The sequence below is a fragment of the Giraffa tippelskirchi genome, chromosome 9 (genome assembly GCF_054371585.1).
Source record: "Giraffa tippelskirchi isolate mGirTip1 chromosome 9, T2T-mGirTip1v1.2.pri, whole genome shotgun sequence".
NCBI classification, from domain to species: Eukaryota; Metazoa; Chordata; class Mammalia; order Artiodactyla; family Giraffidae; genus Giraffa; species Giraffa tippelskirchi.
The window spans coordinates 6,656,060-6,678,469 of record NC_137283.1 but is presented as its reverse complement, the minus strand read 5'-3'; the positions used below and the strand labels follow the sequence as shown (position 1 = coordinate 6,678,469).

The 22,410-nt window shown below is 47.4% G+C and overlaps 1 protein-coding gene across 3 annotated transcripts in view; it reads right to left on the bottom strand.

Annotated features, from left to right (window-relative positions):
* Nucleotides 1-11,310: 11,310 nt before the first annotated feature.
* The window catches only part of CMTM7 (CKLF like MARVEL transmembrane domain containing 7), a 44,693-nt gene continuing 33,593 nt past the window's right edge, over nucleotides 11,311-22,410 (bottom strand). The window contains exons 2-5 of one of the 3 annotated variants that reach the window (XM_081527097.1): nucleotides 20,978-21,151; nucleotides 17,174-17,272; nucleotides 13,520-13,601; nucleotides 11,311-11,926 (exon numbers count right to left, since the gene is read on the bottom strand). In XM_081527097.1, coding sequence (XP_081383223.1) covers nucleotides 11,913-11,926; nucleotides 13,520-13,601; nucleotides 17,174-17,272; nucleotides 20,978-21,151 — 369 coding nt within the window. In that variant the 3' untranslated portion in view covers nucleotides 11,311-11,912. Of the gene's footprint in view, nucleotides 11,927-13,519; nucleotides 13,602-13,929; nucleotides 17,273-20,977; nucleotides 21,152-22,410 lie in introns of those variants that run through there. The other 2 variants (XM_081527098.1, XM_081527096.1) reach the window with 2 other exon arrangements.

Here is a 22,410-nt window from a genome sequence, read left to right as displayed (position 1 = left end):
CCTGAAAAAGAATTCAGAATAATGAGAGTAAAGATGATCCAAAATCTTGAAAACAAAATGGAGTTACAGATAAATGGACTAGAGGCAAGCATTGAGAAGATGCAAGAAATGTTTAACAAGGACCTACAAGATATAAAAAAGAGTCAATCAATAATGGATAATGCAATAACTGAGATCAAAAGCACTCTGGAGGGAACCAACAGTAGAATAACTGAGGCAGAAGATAGGGTAAGTTAGGTGGAAGACTGAATGGTGGAAATAAATGAAGCAGAGAAGAAAAAAGAAAAAAGAATTAAAAGGAATGTGGACAACCTCAGAGACCTCTGGGCAATGTTAAATGTCCCAACATTTGAATCATAGGAGTCCCAGAAGAAGAAGACAAGAAGAAAGACCATGAGAAAATACTCGAGGAGATAATAGTTGAAAACTTTCCTAAAATGGGGAAGGAAATAGCCACCCAAGTCCAAGAAACCCAGAGAGTCCCAAACAGGATAAACCCAAGGTGAAACACCCCAAGACACATACTAATCAAATTAATGAAGATCAAACACAAAAAGCAAATATTAAAAGCAGCAAGGGAAAAGCAACAAATAACACACAAGGTGATTCCCATAAGGATAACAGCTGATCTTTCAATAGAAACTCTTCAGGCCAGAAGGGAATGGCAAGACATACTTAAAGTGATGAAAGGGAAAAACCTACAACCCTGATTACCACCAAACCAGCTCTTCAACAAATGCTGAAGGATCTTCTCTAGACAGGAAACAGAAGAGGTTTATAAACTCGAACCCAAAACAACAAAGTAAATGGCAACAGGATCATACTTATCAGTAATTACCTTAAATGTAAATGGGTTGAATGCCCCAACCAAAAGACAAAGACTGGCTGAATGGATACAAAAACAAGACCCTTATATATGCTGTCTACAAGAGACCCACCTCAAAACTAGGGACACATACAGACTGAAAGTGAACGGATGGAAAAAGATATTTCACACAAATGGAGACCAAAAGAAAGCAGGAGTTGCAATACTCATATCAGATAAAATAGACTTTAAAATAAAGGATGTGAAAAGAGACAAAGAAGGACACTACATAATGATCAAAGGATCAATCCAAGAAGATACAACAATTATAAATATATGTGCACCCAACATAGGAGCACCGGAATATGCAAGGCAAATGCTAACAAATATGAAAGGGGGTAACACAATAACAGTCGGAGACCCCACTCACACCTATGGATAGACCAACTAAACAGAAAATTAGCAAGGAAACACAAACTTTAAATGATACAATGGTTAGACCTAATTGATATCTATAGGACATTTCACCCCAAAACAATGAATTTCACCTTTTTCTCAAGTGCACATGGAACATTCTCCAGGATAGATCATATCCTGGGCCATAAATCTATTCTAGGTAAATTCAAAAAAGTTGAAATCATTTCAAGCATCTTTTCTGATCACAATGTGGTAAGATTAGATGTCAACTACAGGAAAAAAAACTATTAAAAATACAAACATATGGACGCTAAACAACACCCTTCTGAATAACCAACAAATCACAGAAGAGATCAAAAAAGAAATAAAAATGTGCATAGAAACAAATGACAATGAAAACACGACAACCCAAAACCTATGGGATTCAGTAAAAGCAGTGCTAAGGGGAAGGTTCATAGCAATACAAGCCTACCTCAAGAAACAGGAGAGAAATCAAATAAGTAACCTAACTCTACACCTAAAGCAACTAGAAAAGGAAGAAATGAAGAACCCCAGGGTTAGTAGAAGGAAAGAAATCACAAAAATTAGGGCAGAAATACATGAAAAAGAAACAAAGGAGACCATAGCAAAAATCAGCAAAACTAAAAGCTGGTTCTTTGAGAAGATAAATAAAATAGACAACCATTATCCAGACTCATCAAGAAAAAAAGGAAGAATCAAATCACCAAAATTAGAAATGAAAATGGAGAAATTTCTACAGACAACACAGAAATACAAAGGATCATAAGAGACTACTATCAGCAACTATATGCCAATAAAAAGATCTAGACATAAGACCAGAAGCTATAAAACTCCTAGAGGAAAACATAGGCAAAACACTCTCTGACATAAATCACAGCAGGATCCTCTATGACCGACCTCCCAGAGTAATGGAAATAAAAGCAAAAATAAACAAATAGGACCTAATTAAACTTAAAAGCTTTTGCACAATGAAGGGAACTACAAGCAAGATGAAAAGACAGCCTTCAGAATGGGAGAAAATAATAGCAAACAAAGCAACTGACAAAGAATTAATCTCAAAAATATACAAGCAGCTCATGCAGCTCAATTCCAGAAAAATAATGACCCAAACAAAAAATGGGCCAAAGAACTAAACAACATTTCTCCAAAGAAGACATACATATGGCTAACAAACACATGAAAAGTTGCTCAATATCACTCATTATCAGAAAAATGCAAATCAAAACCACAATGAGGTACCATCTCATGATGGTCAAAATGGCTGCTATCAAAAAGTCTACAACAATAAATGCTGGAGAAGGTGTGGAGAAAAGGGAACCCTCTTACACTGTTGGTGGGAATGCAAACTAGTACAGCCACTATGGAGAACAGTGTGAAGACTCCTTAAAAAACTGGAAATAGAACTGCCACATGACCCAGCAATCCCACGGCTGGGCATACACATCGAAGAAACCAGAATTGAAAGAGACACATGTACCCCAATGTTCATCGCAGCACTGTTTATAATAGCCAGGACATGGAAGCAACCTAGATGTCCATCGGCAGATGAACAGATAAGAAAGCTGTGGTACATATACACAATGGAATATTACTCAGCCATTAAAAAGAATGCATTTGAATCAGTTCCATGAGGTGGATGAAACTAGAGCCTATTATATAGAATGAAGTAAGTCAGAAAGAAAAACACCAATACAGTATATTAACACATATATATGGAATTTAGAAAGATGGTAACAATGACCCTATATGCGAGACAGCAAAAGAGACACAGGTGTAAAGAAGAGACTTTTGGACTCTGTGGGAGAAGGCAAGGGTGGGATGATTTGAGAGAAGAGCATTGAAACATGTATATTATCATATGTGAAATAGGTCACCAGTTCAGGTTTGATGCATGAGACAGGGCGCTCAGGGCTGGTGCACTGGGATGACCCTGAGGGATGGGATGGGGAGGGAGTTAGGAGGGAGGGTCAGGATGGGGGACACGTACACCCAAGGCTGATTCATGTCAATGTGTGACAAAAACCACTACAATACTGTAAAGTAATTAGCCTCCAATTAAAATAAATTAAAAAAAGATTGTCATACAATGTGAAGTCCAAAAAAGACAAATGTTGTATAATATTGCTTATATGTGGAATCTAGAAAAAATGGTACAAATGAACTTATTTGCAAAGCAGAAATAAAGTCACGGATGTAAAAATACAAATTTATCATTACCAAGGGGGGAAGATGTGGGATGAATTGGGAGATTGGGGTCAACATATACAGACTACTATGTATAAAATATGTAACTAGTGAGAACGAACTGTATAGCTCACAGAACTCTACTCAATGCTATGTGGTGACTTAAAATAAGAAGGAATACAAAGAGACAAAATATATGTGTGTGTGTATATATATATATATATATAGCTGATTCACTTTGCTGTACAGCAGAAACTAATACAACATTGTAAAGCAACTATACTCCAATAAATTTTTTTTTTAAAAAAGCCCAGGAGCTGGAATCAGTGTATTTTTCTATTGTTCTAACTCAGTTTTTTCGAGCCATTTCTCCAATAAGCTCCCAAAATGAGAGGAAATGAACCTCCAGGACCTTCCACACTTGTCTTGATCAGCCCACTGGCCCTTGGGACCCTGCAGCGGGTTAGGTGAAGGTGAGATTTTCAACATCATGAGAACTAGAATATTAGGTGAAGGACATTTGAAACTGCTGGCGCATGTTTGTAAAAAGAGAAAAAAAAGTTACTCATTTCCCCTTGACCTCAGTGCACTTCTGGGGTCAGCCATGTTCACACCTGATCAGCTGAGATGTGTCACCCCCACATCAGGGATGATCCAGATCATCTTTCTGGCCCAGGAGTTGCTACTTTCCAATGGCGTAGATAGTGGGCAGGGGAGAGTGACCATAGAATATGAGACAAAGTGGTCAAGTTTATCTACGTAGATGTGAACAAAATGAAACATCCACCCATTCACCTGCTGAGATCAAAGCAGGTGCAAAAGCCCTTGAATGTGTAGGAGATCAGGTAGACAGAGGGGCTAATCACTCTTGTACAAGCTTCCAATAGGTGAAGACAGACCAGGTGGCCCTGTGGAAGTCCTCATTGAGGACTCTAGGATAGTGGACCAACAATACAAGTCTTTGCAGTGAAGAGTTACTTCCATGATTCCTCACTGGGCATCTCAAACTTTATGGTGGTTCCATCACAACCATGGTGGACTTGAGCACAGTCCATTGGTCTGCAGTAGAGGTGATGGCTCCACCTGCAATGCAGGAGACCTGGGTTTGATCCCTGGGTCAGGAAGATCCCCTGGAGAAGGAATTGGCAACCCACTCCAGTATTCTTGCCTGGGAAAGCCCATGGACAGAGAAGCCTGGCAGGTTATAGTTCATGGGGTTGCCTGTGATTTAACGACTAAACAACAATAAGAGGTAATGGCCACACATGTCGGCTTTTTCCACACGTTTGTCTCAACACTGTTCTCTAGGTGTGGTTATTTCATATAACTACATATAATGTAAATATTGAATCTGAGAACTGTTATGTTTCTAAGCGGAGGTCATCCAATATATGAGATCTCTTTATGAGTCTAGTTCTGGGGGGCCCAAAGACCTGACCATGAAAGCTGGGCCAAAAGTGACAGTCCATGAGCTGATACAGATATTGTTCATTAATTCCTGGGGTGGGGGTGGGGGTGGGCCATGCACTCTGACTTGAAAGTCCCACATGAAGTTCAGCTTATCACATGGGACACCCACTGCTGCAGGCCATCATCTGTTTGCCTTCACTGAAATGCTCTAGCATTACCTGCCCACCTTGAAACAGGGTGGGCTTCTTCACCGATGCTTGTCAGCTGACTTTCATGAGACTAGCGCTCCATCAGGGAAGACACCTGTTGAAGTTATAGGCTTAGGGACTGGGCTTAATTGCAAGATCCACAGTGTTTTCACGAGAGAACTTCCTAGAGCTCATCCCACCTATGGAATTTAGTTCAGACTTGCAGGATGTCAAGTTGGAGGCTATTTTGACCAGAGGTTGATCACATTCACAGTCGCTTCTCAGTGGCAAGAGGAAATTCTCAAATTCAAAAGCTCAACCACACACGTAAAAAAACTTGATAGCTGTGAGGTGATGGATGTGTTAATCTGTGATAATCATTTCACAAAGTAGACATATGTCAAATCACCACATTGTCTCCTTTATGTATGTAACATTTTATTTGTCTATTATACTTTTTTTTTTGCCAAAATTTCTTCAACCTGTATGTTCTTCTGGTTTGTCTATTATACTTTTTATTAAAACAACAACAGCAGCTCAGAGGGCCAGGAGAACCAGAGGAACTGTCATGGTAAAAGGCCTCCACCAGCTGTGCAATGAGTAACAGGCACCTGTTACTCATTGGTCTGAAGGAGGTGCTAGGGTAGGGTGCCTAAAGGGCTTCCAAGATTGCTAGGTATTGGGGCCCTCATTCAAATATGGCCTCAGGTCTGATGTCTGGGGGTGGAGGTTACAGGAGTATTCCCAGGTTTGGGATGTTCTGTCTCTAATTAGACAATACGCAATGGGGCCAGTGGAGCTGGGATTTTTGCCGTAATTTGTGGTTACAATCAAGTTTCTTGTTAATTTCTTGTCTCTTTGAGCTGTGATGCAGCTCCCAAGATGGCTACTTGGAAGGCAGCTGAGATGAGCGTGGGTGACTAAGCAAAAGCAGTTTGGTCTGTGAAGCCATTATAGAGACGCCTGCATACCCACCAACAGTTCACATGATAACAAGTTGTGTCCAAACCACTGATGCTCTCTCACTGGAAAATTCAGGGCCATAAGTGTATTGCGTGCTACGCCAGGTGGAAGCACACTGGTTTCATCCAGCCCTCGCCGCCACCCCGCCCCCATTTAAAAAATAAACTGTTAGCCATACCCCAGACTGCGGACTAAGAGCCAGGTATGAGGGAAGCGGCGGCTCCGTCCACGCTGGGAGCGTCGAGCGTGGCGGAAATGAACGTGGCCACCTTCTTACCAAAGCACCCAGAGTCCATAGTAAGGCTCCCGGCTTCCATCGGCCTGACAGTGGGGGTGCAGCTCCCAAGGAAGCGTGGAAACTCGGGGTTGCACCCCTGGCCATCCGAAACCTCGGATGAAAAGACCGTGTACCCTTCCTTCTCCCAGGAAGAAGGCGCTGTCTCAAACGTTATGCTCGGCGAACTTTACGGGGAAAAGCCTCCCGGAACCTGCCTCTGACCCTTAGAGGAGCCACCAACGGTGGATGCAGTGAGTGGATCCCGTGCGCAGGTTCTTACGAAAGAGAGGCAAGCACAGTCCAGACCAAAGCCAGCCAAGCAACCCCCCACAAAACCACAGCCAATGCTGGCTAAGTTCAGGGACATGTAGGGCTCCCCCTGCGTGGGGTGAATCCGGAGAGCCGGTCCATACCTGAGTCTTGTCCCCGCTCGCCCCGTGGCTTTGGCTCACCGGGTCTGAGGGCAGTCCTCTCGCACCGAGCTGGGCTTCGCGCGCAGGACTCACGGACTCCCGCAGGTCCTCCCGTTGGTTCCTGTGCGCAGGCTCACTACTCCTCCGGCCCGCTCTGCCCGCCCCTCTTAACGCTGTCAATCACCTGCCTTGGCTATTAGCTGTAAAATAGGTTCATCTGGACAGCGGTTTTCCTGGGTTGCCTTCTTCCTGGCATTCAGTGGCCTCCTTACCCAGGATTTTAATTTGAAAGGTGACTCACTTCTTGTTCAAACGACTTGCTCGTTTGAGAATCTTGGTGGCTTTCTGCCCACCCACTTCTTGCGGGGGGCCGTGGGGGGTGGTCCCGGGCCGTTCACCCCTCCCTCCAGGCTCTGTCATTTTCTTTCCTTGGAAGAGTCAGATGCTCCGAGCTCCAACCACTGGGGTCACCAACCTTCACTACTGTCTTCCAAGGTCGCCCCTGAGTAAGGCAGTTAGTTGGCGCAGCTGCAGCCTATTTTTGGCTCGTACTCACAGACCCAGATGGACCACCTACCTGGGCAGTGAAGCCAGTAGGAGGCTGCCGAATGGACCACCCTGTGTGATCGTTTGCAGGGTACACTATAAAATCTGCCTCAGACAGTCTGGGCTTCCCTGGTAGCTCAGACGGTAAAGAATCCGCCTGCAATGCGGGAGACCCAGGGTTCCATGCCTCGGTTGGGAAGATCCCCTGGAGGAGGGCATGGCAACCCACTCCAGTATTCTTGCCTGAAGAATCCCATGGACGGAGGAGCCTGGCGTGGACGGAGGAGCCTGGCGGACTACAGTCCATGGGGTCGCTAAGAGTCGGACACGACTGAGCCACTAAGCACAGGACAGTCTGTCCCAGGTGAGGAGGACAAATGTATCCACTGACTGCTGTGTCCAATTAGCCAGCATCCCCCTACGGGCAGGAACTCTCCTGTAACTGCGGGCTGCACACCCATGGCGGGGTCCACGGGAAAGCTCTGATGTAGCACTCAAAAGCTGTCAGTGAAGCCTGCGGCCCAGCTCTGTGCTTGTGCTGGAGTGAAACTGGTCACAGCCTTCGCGCGGCAGACACGCGGTCCTTGGCTGGATTAGGAGATAGCGCGAAGAAGGACCGAGAGGATGCCAAGTGTTGCCTGAAAGGAGGTGGGGATGTGTGTGTGTGTCTGTTACAGCAACACAATGAAATGATGACCTACGGCATGGGGTCCTTTTCGTTTAATTATAAAGAATGCCATACTTATCTGCACTTTTTAGGCAATACATCGAGTGACACTAGAATCATGCGATAAGAAAAGCAAAGGTGTGGTGAATGGAGATTTCGAAAGAAAGGAGAACCAGGAGCGGGGATGGGGTGGGAAGCGCGTGGTTACAGTTAAATGTGGTCAGAAGCCAGTGATCAGCGCGTGAGCATCACTAACTAGGGGATTATGACGCGTCTGAGTGCCTGAGGTTCCAATAAAGCCTGCAAGTTGTGCTTCTGGATTCGGATGTATCGGCTCTCCGGGCCGGGCGGCGGCGCTCCCCAGCCACCAGAAGGCGGCGCTGCGGGCGCGGTGAGCCGAGCAGCCGCCTGCGGGGCCGGGTGCTTCTCCGCAGAAGGAAGCCGAGCCCGCGGGGAGCAGTGGCGGAGCCCGGAGGCGCGGCTCGGGCGGGGGACCCGGCTCCCCGGGGAGGGCCCCGCCCGAGCGGGCGCAGGAAGCAGCTGACTTCCTGCGCCCCCGCCCCTCTCCTGCCTGCCCGAGGACCCGCTAGGAGTCGGGGGTGCTCTGCAAACCAGCTGCAGCCAGCCCACGGAAGTTTTGTTTGGCCTAAAAATCCAATTTCTACTTCTCTCAGTCACGTGGGGCTTCTGGCGACCCCGGCGGCGCTTGCGGCCGCCCCTCCACGTGCATCCCCGGCTCGGCGTTTCTTTTTCCTTTTTTGATAGTTTGGACCAGATCAACAGCTTTCTGGCTATTGACTGTTCAATCCCTCTTCAGAACTGAGCTTGGCGCAACACTTCATACCATAGCGTTTCCTTTTTTGCACAACTCTATATAGAGTTAATCATGGTCTCTTTTTCTTGACAGTGAATCCCCAACAAGCTACCAGTTGCCTCAGTCGCCTTACAAGGCCCAGAGGCACCAGGTATTGTCACCGCGGCCTCCTGAGGAAGTTTCTCCCCGTGTTTTGCCTTCTCCAACCTGGACTGGTGGCCCTGTCCATTTGTCTGGTGTCTAGTGTGCAGCCAGGCAGCTCCCTTCAGCTCAAGGGGTGCCTCTTTTAAGCAGAGAAGTCCCCCTTGTCAATCTAAATCACACATCAAATCCCATTATATAAACCTAGAAATATGGCATTCATATACATTGTTCACTTCCAACACTGACTTCATTAGAAGTCACTCTCTAAGTGTAACAAGGTTAATTGGAACAGCCATTTGGAGGAAGGCGCTCAATGGGGCTGCAGCCTCTTCTGTTCCTTCATCTACCTGTTTTTGGTGGCTGGAGCTGGAGGAAGCCTGGCTTGCCCAGGATACCATGGAAGGTTCTCAGAAGTTCACCTCCCATTCCTGGAGTCTCCGTGGACCAGCCAAGGTGCAAGGCCAGCCTTCTCCTAGGGCTGTGTGAGGCCGGGTTCCCACTGTCAGTGTTTGCCATCAATAACAGAGGAGTGTGCATCTTAAGATGTTAATATGTATTTTCCACATAACATCGACATCCGGGGACTTCGTTGATGGTCCAGTGGTACAAATTCTGTCTTGCAATCTAGGGGATCAGGGTTCAATCCCTGGATGGGCAGCTCAGCCTATGTTCTGCAACTACTGAGCCTTGATGCCACAACTAGAGAGTTCGAGTGTGCAAGGAAAAGGTCCAAGTGCCTCAACTAAGACCTGACACAGCCAAATTAATGAGTTAATTTAAAAACTAGGATAACTTTCTCTAATTTAAAATAAAAATTGACATCTGTGAGCCCCTGTTCACTGCTACAGCTCAGAAACCCCCCTACAGTGGAGAAGAAGTGGGACCCAAAGGCCTGCAGTATTTCCATGGCAACAGAAGGTAGCAACCCAGGCGAGGGAAGAGGCCTGGGAGGTGGTGGTACAGGGAATGTGCCAGCTTTGGGTCACCCGAGCATCCTGACTGAAGGCCCAGGCTGAGGACAGAGCCTTCAAGTCCGGGCTGAGCCTCCAGGTCCAGGGTGAGGACCTGGACTCAAACCCCATCTCCAGCCCTAACCTCATGTGCCCTTGGCTCTCTCCTGGGGTCTCCCCACTCCTCCGCCCGGCCTTCAGGACAGGTGGGCTTCCTCACGGGGCCCCTGGAGGAAGGGGCAGTTCTGTGGCTGCACCTGGGAGCCTCACTGAGCAGTCTTTTCTTGTGGATGGTGAGAAAACGTCTTTCCAGGTCCCTCCCCAGGGCTCTGCTGTTGTTCATGGGAGACCATGTGGGCCCACTCACTTTGGTCTCACCTCCCAGGGTCCCTGGTGCCACAGATGTCAACACCCTTTCCTGGGTCTGCAGTGGTCATGATGAGCGAAGGCTGGCTCTTGGTCCTTGGGGCAGGTTCCTGCAGGTCCCACGCCCCCTGAAGTGGAAGCGAGGAGTCCTAACCATCCTCCCATATGGGTCCAAACGTCCCTCCTCTCATATCTCCCCTTGGTCCTGCTTGGCTGGGACTGCTTGGAGGGTCACCTCCCTGTGCTGGGAGCTGGGGTGGTGGGGACAGAGTTTGGCTTGCTCGTGGGCACTGCCCCTGAGATGACAGACCTGTATTCTCTAGGCCTGCAAGGCTTAGCTGTTAGAACACGGTGCTGGCCTCTGCTGGGCTGTGGTGCCTGCTGTGGGTGGGCGGAACTGCGTCTCTGTCTTTCTCCATTTCCCAAGAAGCTTGTCAGTTACTTAGGAGCCTTAGACAGAAGGTCCTGCATTGTTTTAAGAGAAGAAATACTCTTGGTGAAATATACATAACATAAAAGTTAACCATTTAAACAGTTTTTAGGTGTTAATTACATTCAGATAAACATGCAGCCGTCACCACCATCTCCAGAATGTTTTCTTTTTTCTTTTGCTGGCATGTGAGTTCTTAGTTCCCCAACCAGGAATCAAACTCGCAGCCCCTGCAGTGGAAGCGAAGAGCCTACCCATTGGGCTGCCAAGGAAGACCCAACCAGAACAGAATATTTTCACCTTCCCAAACAGAAACTGTACTTACCCATTAAATACTCCCAATTCCGCCCTCCAGACTCTGGCAACCAATTGCCGTTTTACTTTGTCTCTGTGAATTTTGCCTGCTCTAGGCCCCTCATGTAACTAAAATCATCCAGTATTTGTCCTTTAACGTCTGGCTCATTTCACTTAACATAATGTCTTCAAGGTTCATCCATGGTGTACCATGTGTCAGAATTTCCCTCTTTTTTAAGGCTGCTCAAGTTGCTTTTGAGTCTCCTGTGAATTATGCTGGTTTCCACCCTTAAGGTACTTTGAAAACACCCAAGTGTTCCGAGGCCAGGATGATATGCATTCTTTCCTCTTCTCCCCTCCAGCGCGCACATGACTTCACTCTGGTTTTAGTCTCCTTCTAATTTAGTAAGAACTCCTGCAATGGGCCAAGTCAACATTTTATTTAAAAACACACATACACAATGGGAACAACAGGAAAGGGGCCGTGACACCTCCTAGTTGGGGACTGGCTGACCGCATGGTGCTACCATGAGGCCTCACTTTTAAGGAAGAGGGTACCTTCAAGACCCAATTTCCAAGCGAGATAAATTAGACGAAGGCTGTGTTTTCAGAAGAGACTTTAAGGCAGCACCCCTCCCGAGGGCTGGGGAGAGGGACAGGCTTCACAGGAGTATTCAGAACCGCCTCCCCCCATCACCTTAAGCAGGGGGTGTGGGGAGTGGAGGGGGGGGCATCAGTCCCTGAGGCAGTTCTAAAGCTGGAGGAAGAGATCAGATTTTCCTGGCGGCTGCTTTTCTTTCCCAGACAGGGAGGAATATTCTCTGATGAAGTGTGTAAGGCTGGAGAGAGAGGCTGGACCCACTTGGAAGCCGGAAGAAGAGTCCATCCCGTGCCTACCACCCGGGGGATCGGGTGCGAGGCCCGAGACCCCGGTTTCTTCTGGGGTCGCCAGCTCATGACCCTCCATCCGCGGGGTTACACGTCCTGCAGGGCCTCCTACAGGGCTGGGGGGCCCTGGGGGCATCAGGCGGCTGCGTCTGGGGGAAGGGAAGGGCAGGGTTGAGAGGGCCGGCCCGCAGGGCTGCCCCAGAGCTCCGCCCACACCAAGGCCTGTGGGAATTACTTTGTGCTTTTTCAGTCCATTTGTAAAAAGGAAATAAAAGAGTCCCCTCCCTGCTCCTCCCCACTCCAGGCTTCTTTCTCAGAGGTACTTCAACTCCTTCAGCTATTTCTTTCGGGTCTTCCTCCGTAATTTTAACTAACATATTTATATCAATGTTGATTGATGTATCACTTTTAGACATTACCTATCAACTTTTTCACATTCTTTTTTCGTCATTCATTCTTTCTTAAACAGCCTCACAGAGATATAATTAATCTACCACACAGTTCACTCATTTAAAGTGTGCAATTCCGTGGTTTTCACTATATTCACAGAATTGTACAACCATGCACACTATCTTAGAACAGTCTCATCGTGTCCAAAAGAAGCCCCAAACGCATACGCAGTCACTCCTGTATCCCCTGCCCCCAGCCCTGAGCAGCCGGTAAGCCCCTCTCTGTCTCTGTGGATTCGCCTATTTGGGACACTTTTCCTAAAGGGAATCCTACTCCTGTGGTCCCTGGCGACTGGCTCTGTTCACCCAGCCTTCTGTTAGCTTTTTGCCAGTGAGAGTATTAGAAGGAGACTGAAGCTCTACTGTGGCAAGCACTCTGTAAGGTGCTTGGATATTTTTAATGTATGTTTTAAAAACAAAGAAAAGAATAATGAGCGAGAGTGCTGATTCAAAGAAAGAAGTCAAGTATAGCTGGTTCAACTTTCAGCAATGCTATTTCTAGGAATTTATTCTAAAGGTGAAAAAACATTAGGTTATGTGTCTGGGGATATATTTACAAGGATGTTCATTTGTTCACTACAGCACTGTTGAGTAGGAAAGAATTTTTAATTAAAAAATATATATATAATGTGCCCAAATAGGAGACAAGTTCAGTAAATTACGATGCTGACACGCAAAGGAGCCAGTGCAACACCACCGAGCCATGAAGGATGCCAGAGCAGGACACTTAATGATGTGGAGAAAGTGACCGATAAGGGGCTGGGTAGGAGCAGAGGAGCAGTTTGCAAAATCATGCACGAAGTCTGATCCTTTAATAAATGCACATCTCTTGGGACTTCCCGGCGCTCCAGAGGTTAGGACTCTGCACCTCCACTGAAGGGGGCTCGGCTTTGATCCCGGGTCAGGGAACTAAGATCCCGTGAGCTGCATGGCATGGCCCAAAAAACAAAGGCACATCTCTCTCTTTGTATATTCGGAGCAAGGAAACACTGAAGGGACAGACACCCAGCAGGTGCTGTTTCTTGGTAGTGCGATAATGGTTTTTATTTAAAAAAAATTTTTTTCTTATTTCTATTTTCTAAATACACTATCTTTTATTTCTGTCATTAGGAAACTCATTTAAAGAAAACACTTTGCCATCAAGAGAATGAGAATGTTGGGGTGACACTGGGCGCCCTGGAGACAGGATGGCGCTCTGTAGTGGTCCCCTACTGCCAAGGTCCAGAGCCCATGTCCTCCCATTCCTGGGCACAGGGAACCTTCTTGGTCATCTGTATTCAGACCAGAACTCACCTGTTGACTGGGTCACGCATGAGATCTTGTAGGACAGCCACACGCTTGCCAGGCAGAGGAAGGTGGCCAGGAAACCAAAGATCTGCACAAGAGAGAGGGGCCAGGAGGTACCCAGGGCAAGGACCAGTCACGTGGGCAGCCCCTTCCGCAGCTCATACCCGTGCCTGTTTCCTGTACTGGCCGTGGCCGGGAGGGAGCCTGGGGACTCATCTGACCTGGCCACCTGTCCCCACGCAGGCACGGAGGTGATGCCCTGGCCCCGGGCAGGCCTGCAACTGGGTTGCAGCCAGGCCTCTGGGCACCACCCCTCACCTCTTCTCCAGACAACTACATGCCCCTGCTCAGGTTTATGTTTACAACTGAGCTGGGGCCAAGCCACCAGTCTTTATCTTGGACTAATAAGACAGAAAAAGGAGGAACAGTACATTTTATTTGGGGTTCTTAACATTCAGTCTTCAAATGGATCTTGGTATGGTAGCATCATATGCTGGCTTCCCAGCTATGTTGGAGCCAGAAGTTGAGGCCCCCATACCTGGCGTCAGGTTTACACGTATTTAAGTAACATTAGGCTGAAATCAGTTCAAGCAGTGTGCCTGTCCTTCCTGTGTTCCGCTGTGAGCACCTAGCCCTGCGCAGCCTTCTCATTTGTGGTAGGCAAAGGACCTCCTGGGCTTCCCTGGTGGGGAAGTTCTTTACCTTCTTTACTTTCCCAGATGGTAAAGAATCTGCCTGCAATGCAGGAGACCCAGGTTCGATCCCTGGGTCAGAAGATCCCCTGGAGAAGGAAATGGCTACCCACTCCCGTATTCCTGCTTGGAGAATTTCACAGACAGAGGAGCCTGGAGGGCTACAGTCCATGGGATCACAAAGAGTCGGACATGCCTGAGTGACTAACAACTTCACTAACACTTTAAAGGACCTCACAGAGGATTATTAAATGATGGAGTGAGAAGCAGACACAGACTCAGGTGTCTCTGCCTGGAACTCGGAAGCCTGTAGCCTTTCCCAACTTGTCAGAGGTCCCCAACCTTTTTGGCACCAGGGATGGGCTTCATAGAAGACAATTTTTCCACGAACCAGGGAAGAGGGGTGGTTTCAGGATGATTCAAGTACGTTATTTATTTCTATTATTACTACATCAGCTCCACCTCAGATCATCAGCCATTAGATCCCAGAGGTTGGGGACCTCTGGTTAACAACAACCTGCAGTGGCAGGAACTAATGCTGACGGAGCATTTACTTTATCCCAGGCAGGGTTCTAAGCCCTTCAGATGCATGGCTTCCTTTAACCCTCAGAGCTCTGCCAGCTGAGACTGCAGCTGTTACCTTCCCCCCATGTCTTTGCAGCTCAGGAAACCAGGGACGGGAGGTCAACTCTTTAAGCCAGGGTAGTGGGGCCAGCCAGGCCAGACCAGAGGTCTGAGCCCAGGGTTCCTCTCTGCTCACCTTGCCCGGGTGTCCACAGGCCCCCCAAGCGCATGGCGGGGAGCCCCCTGAGGTCCAGCAGGAATGGCCCAGAGCAGCCAGCCCAAGCGCAGGACTATCCTGCCTGCCTGCTGGTTTCCACATGTGGCTGCCCTGCCCAGCCCCCACCAGCCTCCTCTTCCTCCTTGTCCATCTCCCTGGTTCCTTTTGTACCAATTGTCTGCACATAATCAGCCTATTACAGCCTGTCCTGGCCTCTCATTGTCTGTTCTGCACAATTAGCACATTATACACTGTCCTGCTCTCCAACTGTTCTCGCTGCATAATTGAACAGTTTATTACAGGGCTACACAACGTGCTTCTGGACGACAGGGCCTTGTGTGCTAACGGTTTCACGGCCCCGGCCTCCTAAGCAAGAGCATCACTTTCTCAGACAGCAGGGACTGTATCTTTTCATTTTTTCCAGCTTCTCCGGGTCCATGCTGGTTCCCATAGGACAGGTGGAGGACAAGTGGGGGTTGCTGGGAGTCCAGGGCTAATACTGTCATGTGCCACCTGAATCAGAAAACCCAGTGGGACTCTGCCCATGTGGTCCTGAAACACGATGGGCACAAATCTCCTCCGTGCCTCCTCTGCCAGCAGGCAGGTGGGAACCATCCCTCTTCTTGGAAACTAACCTCCACAGTGGGGAAGGGATATGGGAGGGGCTTAAGGTGCACAAATTTAGGGGACGAGGGTTCAATCCCTGGGTCAGGAAGATCCGCTGGAGCAGGAAATGGCACCCCACTCCAGTACTCTTGCCTGGAAAATCCCATGGACGGAAGGGCCTGGTAGGCTGCAGTCCATGGGGTCGCTCAGAATCGGACACAACTGAGTGACTTCACTTTCACTTTTCACTTTCATGCACTGGAGAAGGAAATGGCAACCCACTCCAGTGTTCTTGCCTGGAGAGTCCCGGGGATGGGGGAGCCTGGTGGGCTGCCGTCTATGGGGTCGCACAGAGTTGGACATGACTGAAGCGACTTAGCAGCAGCAGCAGCCAGTATTCTTGCCTTGAGAATCCCATGGACAGAGGAGCCTGGCGGGCTACAGCCCATGGGGTCACAAAGAGGCGGACACGCCTGAGTGACGGAGCTCAAGGGGCGTGAGTGCTCAGAGACCTTCTGCCCCCTGCAGACTCCGCCCCTCGGTGGGATCCCAGGCACTCACTGGCTCTCAGCCCGAAGTCAAGAGATTTTGGGTTCCCTGTGGAAGTGAGTGACTATCACACAGACAGCTTCTCCTCAAACTCATTTGAAAAGTGAGGCAAACTGGTTGTAGCCCACAGGATTCCAAACTATAAACAATAAGCTAAATCAGAAATCAGATGACAGGAACCTATAGATCTTTTAAAAAATATGGCTTCCCGTATGTGGCTTCTAAGACGCATGTGGGTTCCCTGGTGGCTCAGACAGTAAAGAATCTGCCTGCAATGGGGAAGACCTGGGTTCAATCCCTGGGTTGGGAAGATACCCTGGAGAAGGGAATGGCTACCCACTCCAGTATTCTTGCCTGGAGAATTCATTCCATGGACAGAGGAGCCTGGCAGGCTGCAGTCCATGGGATCGCAAAGAGTCAGACACGACCGAGTGACTCACACTCACACAGACACATCTGTGTGTCTCTGGGTGGTGAATACACATAGCTCCCACCGCGCTCTATTTTTGTTGGCTTCATGCTACTTCTATTCAGCTTAGCCAAGGGGTCAGTCTTCACCTCTGAAAGGGACAGGAGTGTTATTTCCTGGCCTGAATACTGTGGATAGTCAGGAATGGCAAAGCTGAGACTCATGGTGGGTATCACTAGCTGATTGCAGGACTGTCCCCTGGGCCTCCAAAGGGCCTCAGAACCCTTCCCTGCACAGGGCTGAGACAGCCCCGAGCAAATGACCAGGGCAAGCATGAGAATTAAAACCTACTTATCCCCTGATTTAAGGAGTGGCTGTAAGAGAAAGCGGTCTGGGCTGCTGGGGCCATTTGAGTTTGCACAGCCCTGCCCATCACCACCTGACACCCTCTGCCATGGGCCCAAGTTTCAGGCTCTCTGGGGACTACTGCTGGTGGACCACAGTGGAGACTGATCCTGAGAAAGAAAGGCCCCAGAGAACAATCCCTTTGCTGCCCTGTGAGGAAGAAAGTGGGCATTCAGAATAGGAATTCCTCCCTGCCGCCTCCTGGGAAACGTCCTCACCGCTCCAGCCACCAGTCCGCTCTGGCTGTAACTCTTGGAAGCTGCCACGATGGAAGCGATGAGGAGGAGCAGGGTACCGATTAAATAGTGCAGGAGTTCCTGGGGGCAGAAACAAAGGAGACCAGTGGGTAGGGAGCTCCACTCCCGTTCTCGGAGAGAAGGACAGAGGGGAGAGGGAGAGACACTTCCTCTTCTCCCGGTAACAGCCCAGCAGGAGCAGTGGAGCTCACGGGGAACAAGAAAGGACGGCTGGCCAGGACGAGGCCAAGCAGGAGAGGAAAGATGCTGGGCAGACAGGAAGAGAGGCGGCCAAGACAAAGATGCTTCTCAGGTAAGCAGAGATGTCCCCTAAGGATGGCTCCACTCCTGAGGTCAGGCTGTCTATGGTTACCTTGACCTCCGGCTAAGGCTACTAACAAGCAAATGAGCTGCTTGCAACTTCCAGGCTGGAGCATTTCACTGCAGTTCCAGCTCTGAGAAGCAAAGCCCCTTAAAGAGATGTGTGCCTTTGCTTCTGCTGCACAGAATGATCTGGGCTCGCAATGTGCTGGCTTTGTTGGCTGCCTGGAGGGCCTCCCCATTCTGCGGACAAAAGTCCTCCCAGTTTTACCCGCATTTTGTCTTCCCTCTTCTTGGCTGTTGAAAACGTGCCCTCAGGCCAGACTGCCAAGGGTCTGCAGGAAGGGCTGACTCGTCTTTGCTTCCCTTGGGTCCACAGGGCCATCTCTTTGTGCCCCATTCACTCTCCACGATTAAATGGGGGCTTTGCCGGTCCTGGAGGAGGTGGGGTCTCTGTCTTTTGACAACAAGAGGATGCTTCTCTTCATGTCGCCCCTTTCCTACCAACACCAGATCAGAAGGGCGAACTGGGGCTTAGGGCCACCGACAGTATACTGTGCTCTACAGAGAAATTTGTAGCTGTTAGGGCACATATTAAAAGTGAAGAGAGGTTTCAAACGAATAACCTAAACCTTCACCTTAGGACACTAGGAAAAGAAAAGCAGGCTAAAATCTACAACAAGAAGAAAGAAAGAAATAGAGATTATTGCAGAAATGAATGATACAGAGAAAATAGCAACAGAGAAGTCCATGAATCAAGAGCTGGTTCCTTGAAATGATCAACAACATAGACTGACCAAAGGGGAAAAATAGAGAGGAAAAACATTCAAATGGCCAGAATCGGAAATGAAAGAGGGGACATCACGACTGATGAAATAAAAAGGATTTTAAAGGAATACTGTGATCAGTTGTACACCAGTAAGTTAGATAAGTTAGATGAAATGGAGATATTCCTAGAAAGACATGCTACTGAAAATGACTCAAGGAGAAATAATCTGAATAAGATCTATAATAGTAGAACCTGAATGAATAATAAAAACACTACCCACAGGAAAAGCCCAGACCAGATGGCTTCCATCCAGAATTAGAAACATTTAGAGAGGAATCAATACCAACTCTTCCCAAACTTTTCTAAAAACCATAAGAGATGAAAACACTTCTGATAACAAAGCAAAAGACATTACAAGAAAACTACAGACCGACAATATCTCTTATGAATACCAATGCAAAAATGCTCAACAAAACACTAGCAAACCAAATCCAGCTACACGTAAACTGAATTATACCTCATAGCCAATCAGAATTTTCCCCAGGAATGCAAAGTTAGTTCCACATATGAAAATCAGTGCAATAACAGAATCCTAGAGGGATTCATCATCCTGCATGATTGTCTTAATAGACAAATGAATTAAATGTAATGTCTTCTATTTGATAAATACCATCTCTGGTGGCTCAAACAGTAAAGAATCTGCCTGCAATGCAGGAGACCTGGGTTTGATCCCTGGATCAGGAAGATCCCCCGGAGAAGGGAATGGCTACCCACTCCAGTATTCTGGCCCGGAGAATTCCATGGACAGAGGAGCATAGCAGGTTACAGTCCATGGGGTTGCAAAGAGTTGGACATGACTGAGTGACTAACACTTATCTACAAAAACCCCAGCTAATGTTACATTTAATGATAAAAGACTAATACTCTCCTCCTAAGATTGGAAACAAGATGATATCCGCTCTTGCCACTTCAACATTCAATTTCTCGCAATAAGCCAAGAAAATGAAGTAAAAAGCATCCAGACTGCAAACAAATGTAAAACTATCTCTATTTACAGACAGTATGCACCCATAGATAGGAAACACTAAGGAATTCACTAACAGTCTATTAGATCTAATAAATGATTTCAACACGATTGAGGATACAAGATCAATAAACAGAAATCAACTGTATTTCTATCCACTTGCCGTGAACAATCCGAAAATGAAATTAATAATTACATTTGAAATAGTATCACAAAGGGTAGGATATTTAGCAACACACTAAACAAAAACAGTATAAAACTCATACTCTGAAAGTTACATGACATTGTTGAAAGAAGTTTTAGAAGATCTAAATAAATAGAAAAACCTTCCATGCTCATGGATCACAAGACTTTATATTGTTATTAAAATGGCAATACTCTCCAAATTTATCTACAGATTCAATGTCATTCTTATTGAAATCTCAGCTAACTCCTTTGTAGAAACTGAAAAGCTGATTATAAAGTTCTTACAGAATTACAACAATTCAAAATAATCCTGAAAAAGAACAAGTGGGAAGACTGCTGGAATGCAACATGGTACATCCACTTTGGAAAATAGCTGGCAGTTCCTCAAACAATCAAACAGTTACCATGTGACCCAGCAATTCCACTCCTAGGTATATTCCCAAGCAAAATAAAAACACGTCATACACAAAACTTGTACACAAATGTGCAGAGCGGCAGGATTCACAATTGCCAAAAGGTAGAAACAACCCAAATATCCATCAACGATAAATGAATACACAAAATGTGACTGAGTGGTTAGGACTCTGTGCTTGCACTGCAGGGAGCATGGGTTCGATCCCTGGTCCGGGAACTGAGATCCCGCAGGCCACGTGGTGCACCCCCAACAAACAAACAAATCAACAAAAAACCAAAATGTGGTACATCCTTTCCATGGATTATTTCTTAGCTATAAAAAGAAATGAAGTACTGATACATGCTATAAATAGATAAACCAATACTCGACTAAGTGAAAGAAGTTAGTTACAGAAGACCACATATATGAGTCCACTTACATGAAATCTGCAGAATAGGAAAAGTTATAGAGACAGAAAGTCCATTAGTAGTAGCTCAGGGCTGGAGGAGACGAGGGGTAGGAGGTAACAGCTAAAGGGTACAGGGTTTCTTTTTGAGGTAATGAAAATATTCTAAAAATGAGATGACGGTTGCACAAGTCTAGACACATACAGAAATCCATTGAACTGTACCCTTCAATCGGTAATTGTATGACATGTCAACAAAGTGTAAATAAAGCCCTTTTAAAAATAATACAGTGGGAAGAGGAAACCTTAGCAACTTCTGATATCTTTCTTCAGACTCGGCCTGCCCGCTTTGGCTGACAGATCTTACCTGTACGACAGTGTAAACACCCACCACCTCTATCAGCTTCATCCTTCCACGTTCCGCCTCCAAGTCACCACCCCCCCACAGCCCATTTTCTGTCACTTGAGAAAAGAAGCATCAAGATGAGAAGCACGGCCTTCTTGCAGCTTGAAGGTGAGTTTGAGAGGCCAGCAGGACACGAGGCAGAGAGGGCCACCCAACAGTGGGAAATTCAGAGCTGACGCAGCCCAGGAGGCGGGGCGGGTAGACGGGAAGGACGTCAGGTCCCAGCGCCCGGCCAGCATCCTGACTCGGGCGGGCGGAGGGCAGCCGGCCACTCCCTTACCGACAGGGGCCAGCTGATGCAGGTGAGCGCGCGGTACAGGCGGAAGAGGTGCACCAGGTAGAAGGCGAGGATCATGATCAAGTTGCAGACGGTGACCACTTCAAAGTAGCTGTAGGCGCTGTAGCTGGTCCACACAGAGCTCCTCACGCAGATGAAGGCGATCAGCAGCGTGGCCTGGGGTGGAAACACAAGAGACGTCAGAGAAATGCCCACCCCAGAGGGGCACCCAGGGAACGAACGACCAAACAACAGGGGCTTCCCTGGAGGGAAGTGGTTAAGATGCTGAACTTCCACTGCAGGGGGCTCGGGTTCGGTCCCTGGTCAGGGAACTAACATCCCATATGCCCCCAAAAGAAAAGAAAATAAAACGAATACGGTGATAAGACGGATTTATAAAACAAAATGACAGGAACACAACCCACCACAGGGAACTGAGGAGCTGCCACAACTGAAGTCCTTCTTCACAAACTGGCAAGGAATGCTGCAATTTCCCCGCAGGACAAGCTTTGACACACAAGCCACTGTGAACGCTGAGGATGGACAAAGGGGCGTGTCCGCTCCAAGGTCTATGTGGCCGCAGGATGCAACCTCAGACAGAGGGCAGGCATTCTGGAAATAACCAGGCAGGACCACACCCCTTATCTGCTCAACCTCCACAGAGTCAGACAGTGGACCCCAGGTTTACATGGTAGGTTGACCTGGGAAGTTGCCAATACTTGACTGTTTTTGACCCACCAAGATGCCAGTTCATACAGATAACCTACCAGCTGGCAGACAGTAAGTTACTGCTGACAAGAAATCAAATAACAATCCAGCTAAGAGGACAGATAAGAGAATTTTATTCAAGTCAAACTGAGGATGACAACCTGGCAAACAGATTCTCAGAAATTCTGAGAAGTGCTCCACTGAGCAGAAGTTAGAGGTGCAGTTTTATACATTTTTGAGACAAAGAAATTATGTATCATATTGACAGGTTAGCATTGTGTACACAGTTCGTTGAAGTGGTTTTTTTTTTTTTTCAATTATGCGTGTACAGATAAGCCCTTGGTCAATGTGACCCCTTGTTTGAGATGAAAGAGAAATATATTAATCATAGAGTTATAAAGAATCTGAAGAAAGAGGCCTTCTTCTCAAAGGTTGAGTTCGTCTTTCTGCTTTGAGGTCGTCTGGTTAATGAATAACATAGATTCACACTGCACTTCGGGAAAGGCCCGCAAAAGGGGCATGTCCTTAGTTATTGCCGGCTTTTTTTTTCTTCTGTCTCAGTTTGATTGTTCTGCCATAGAAAATTTACCTCATCGTTCCCATGTACTGATTGCTTGATGTACGTGATCTTGTTGAAACGTCCCAGAACTCTGCCGAGTCAGCAAAATCCCCCCATGCCTGCTTGTGGGGAAATGGAGGCAGACAGGCTCCATCATCAGCCCATGGCT